The sequence below is a fragment of the Leucopleurus acutus genome (assembly GCF_964270905.1).
Source record: "Leucopleurus acutus genome assembly, chromosome: 4".
In the NCBI taxonomy this organism is placed as follows: Eukaryota; Metazoa; Chordata; class Mammalia; order Artiodactyla; family Delphinidae; genus Leucopleurus; species Leucopleurus acutus.
Window position 1 is genome coordinate 46,059,172 of NC_139146.1, and position 3,770 is coordinate 46,062,941.

Consider the following 3,770-nt stretch of genomic DNA (forward strand, 5'->3'; position numbering starts at 1 on the left):
TGAAATTTCTGGGCAGCATTGGGCTTAATCTGTTAGCATGAAATAATGTATATAAATGAGCTTCAAAAAGAGCAAAGCTTTGTGTCAATAATAGTAAGAATTGCTATCATTTATTTTCTGACCCCTATGTGTCAGATCTCATGCTAGGCATTTGCACATACATTAACTTGTTTAATTCTCACAAAAATCATAGAGGAAAGACAATATCCCCTTGTTTTCAAATTGAGGGATCTGCTACTCAGAAATTTTATTTAACAGGTGGATGAAGGATAAAGCTTTCAAATTCTGATCTGACTAGTTTCATTGCCTTGATAAAGGGGGACATTGATATTTTGATTTTGAAATCAATATTGACACACAAATATCAAGTACATTGTTGATTTCTTTGGAGAATGTCTTAGAAATTATGTTACATATGCTTCTAAAATAATCATAGAATTACAGATTTTAGAGATTTAGAGGTAGATCTCTATATGACCAGATATTTCTTTATATGTAATTCCTTGCTTGACTTTCACATGCTCGAGGTCATTGGAAAGCAAAGCTAGGATTCAAATCCAATTTGGTGCTCTTCCGACCATAGCATACTGATTCAGAATTTGACATTTGGTTCATCTCTGTGTTTGTAAGAAGACTAAGATAAAAGACCCAGAGAAATCTATGAAAGGGCTCATTTCGCCATTGGTGAAAAGAATTTGTGGTTTACTTGGAAGAAAAAGATGACGTGATAGCAGTAACAAACAGCTTTGGCTTTAAAAAAAATTGTAAGCCCTACGAAGTGCCTAAAAATAATGAAACAATATGCTTAGCATTATCATGAGAGTGCAGTGCTCTGATGTACAGAAAATATAGAAATTAAAGGGAAGCTGTTGGATGTCAATGGCAAACTTTGCCGATGTCAGCAGTGTCAGTAGCAGCAACCACTAGAATGCATGACAGGGAAAGTGGGAGGACTTGATAAACAATAGAAAGATTATTGCATCGAACATTTTAGAAATTTCTCAAATGGAGAAGAGGTTTTCATACCGCTGATTTGTTCACTTCAAAATGGCCCCCAAACACCCAGGCTGCTTTTTTCACTCTCCCTCATACACTGTGACCTCTGAGTCAAAAGGAACACCCACGGAGAAACATAAACCTGGGGAGGGTGGGTTCATCCAGCCAGGATGCATAAATCTAAATGTTTACTCTGAACCCATCCAGAACAACACATTCAGAATGTCTCCTGCCCTCACCAAATTCCTCAGAAGTGACCAGTCTGTACTATGTAATTAAGACAACTGGACTCGGCGGCGACCACTGCGCAGGTCGGACCTCGTTCGCTCGTAACTCGCTCCGCTTCCTGGGCAGCCATGTCTGACAAGCCCGATATGGCTGAGATTGAGAAATCCGATAAGTCGAAACTGAAGAAAACAGAAACGAAAGAGAAAAATCCACTGCCTTCACAAGAAACGATTGAACAGGAGAAGCAAGCGGGCGAGTCGTAATGAGGCGTGCGCCGCCAATATGCACTGTACATTCCACGAGCATTGCCTTCTTATTTTACTTCTTTCAGCTGTTTAACTTTGTAAGATGCAAAGAGGTCGGATCAAGTTTAAATGACTGTGCTGCCCCTTTTCACATCAAAGAATGGAGAACTACTGACAACGAAGAAGCCCGCGCCTGCCTCCCATCCGCCTGTCTGGCTGGCAGGGAAGGAAAAGAACTTACATGTTGGTGAAGGAGGAGGCTGGGTGGGACGACAGTGAAATCTAGAGTAAAGAGCAAGTTGGTCCAAGGTGTCCTGCGGGCTGTAAAATGCAGTTTAATCAGAGTGCCATTTTTTTTTTTGTTGTTGTTGTTCAAATGATTTTAATTACTGGAATGTACAATTTTTTAAATATGCAAATAAAAGTTTTAAAACCTAAAAAAAAAAGACAACTGATTTCTCAGAAGAATGGCATTGAATACATCAATTACAATTTTCTTTAAATGAGGGTTAGTTCTTATCTCTCTCAGATAGACAAAGCCATAGTTTTGTCATGGGTTTCAAATGAATCCAGAGTATCCACTGACATGACCAGAAGCTCTGGATACTAATCACACCCACGGTGATAAAAAGAATGGGCCACGAAAATATGAAAAATAAGGTCATGTAGATAGGCTATAATTTATTATGTGCACAACATTAGGAGTAAGCTAGAACCCTAAGTTGTCATATTCTTTTTCAGTTTTCCATGCTGTTTGCCATATGGATGGTTAAAAATGTGTTGCAATTCCTCAGCTGGAGGTGTGATAGGGTATAATCGACAGCTGTACAGATTAACATTTGAGAGGGGTGGGTTTAAACGACCATGGAAGTTTACCTGTTTATGCTTACTTAACTGCTTCCCCACTGTATTGGGAACGAACCACAGATCAATGTTTACTTTTTTTCCCCCGACTCATAGGACTTGGAGATCCTTCAACACACTGGGGGTAGAAATGTCAAGGTGAATGAATTTTTAGGTAGGGAAAACAAGATCATAAAAACAAGAGCCAGAAGAAATTAAGAAAGACCCAAAGCAATAGTTTTCAATGGTAGATATATCTAAATCACCTCAAGGTACTGCCCCCAAACTATTTCATCCCCCCTCATGCCTAGTCTATGGCAGAATATACCTTACTATTTTTCTATGTGACAACTATCACCTTGTGATTGAGTAATTTTTATGTAATTTTTTGGTTAGATTTCAGAGCCAATTCTAGGCCATAAAAAACTGTAGAAAAAAACTTGTGCCTGTATTGTTTTCCATCTGAATCTATCACCTGGTAAGACCCTTCACACATAGGAGATATGTAGTAGATATTTGTTGAATGAATACATAAATGAATGAATGAATGCATATTCTTGTACTTTGACCTATCAATAGTATATTCTAACATTGAGTCTAGATGGATGGAATCATATATATTTTCATAAGTTTTTTAAAATTTATTTTTATTGAAGTTGATTTACAATGCTGTGTTAGTTTCTGCTGTACAGCAAAGTGATTCATTTATATATATATTTTTCACAAGTTTTTAGGTACTTCTGCTAAGAACTGCTCATATCCTTGCCCTGATTTCTTTAAGCTTCTGCCTGTAAGATCATGTCTGTACCATCGTTTGCCTAAACTATACGGGGCCAAAGTATATATAATAAATCCCATCGTTCTCTTCTTCATATAGTTTTTTTAAAAGTATTTACTGGCACCTACTATGTTCTAGTGCCCTGCTTGGAACTGAAGGCACAAGATGAATGATCTGGGTCTTTTATACAAGGACCTCTAGTCTGTCCGGTGGATGAGACAGATCAACAGAGGGTCTGTAGGTAACACTAGAGGCACTAGAGAGGGACAGGGAAACTTCCAGGAGCACAGAGGAAAGCACCTAGTCCAGCCTTGCAGGTTGGTCTCTATTAAGACCTCTTCTACTCTTCCTCCCATCCCTCATAATACTTTTATAGTAGTGTTTAGGATGAGTTACATTCAAATGCACTGTTTCCTGGCCCAGCCATTAGTCTTAGGTATCTGAGACCTTCCTCCCCACTCCTTCCTCCCCACTCCAAGTCTCAAGTACAAACCATACTAGGTATCTCTTTTGTAAGTTTTCTGTTTATTCTCTCCCACATCTGAGAGTGATTACCTCTAGACCTCTTTCATGCCTCAATCTAATCCCGCCTCCTTGGCTAGTACTCTAATTCAGTGTTTCACCCAGTAAGTGTTTATTTAAAATGTATTGTTCTGAACACTGCCTTTCGAGTGTTCAGA

The 3,770-nt window shown here is 38.6% G+C and overlaps 1 protein-coding gene across 1 annotated transcript; it reads left to right on the forward strand.

Annotated features, from left to right (window-relative positions):
* Positions 1 to 1,352: 1,352 nt before the first annotated feature.
* LOC309960789 (thymosin beta-4-like) lies at positions 1,353 to 1,487 on the forward strand (the record flags this gene model as incomplete). Its single annotated transcript, XM_082837717.1, has 1 exon — positions 1,353 to 1,487. The coding sequence occupies one exon, from the start codon at positions 1,353 to 1,355 to the stop codon at positions 1,485 to 1,487; it is 135 nt and encodes a 44-aa protein (XP_082693843.1).
* Positions 1,488 to 3,770: the final 2,283 nt, after the last annotated feature.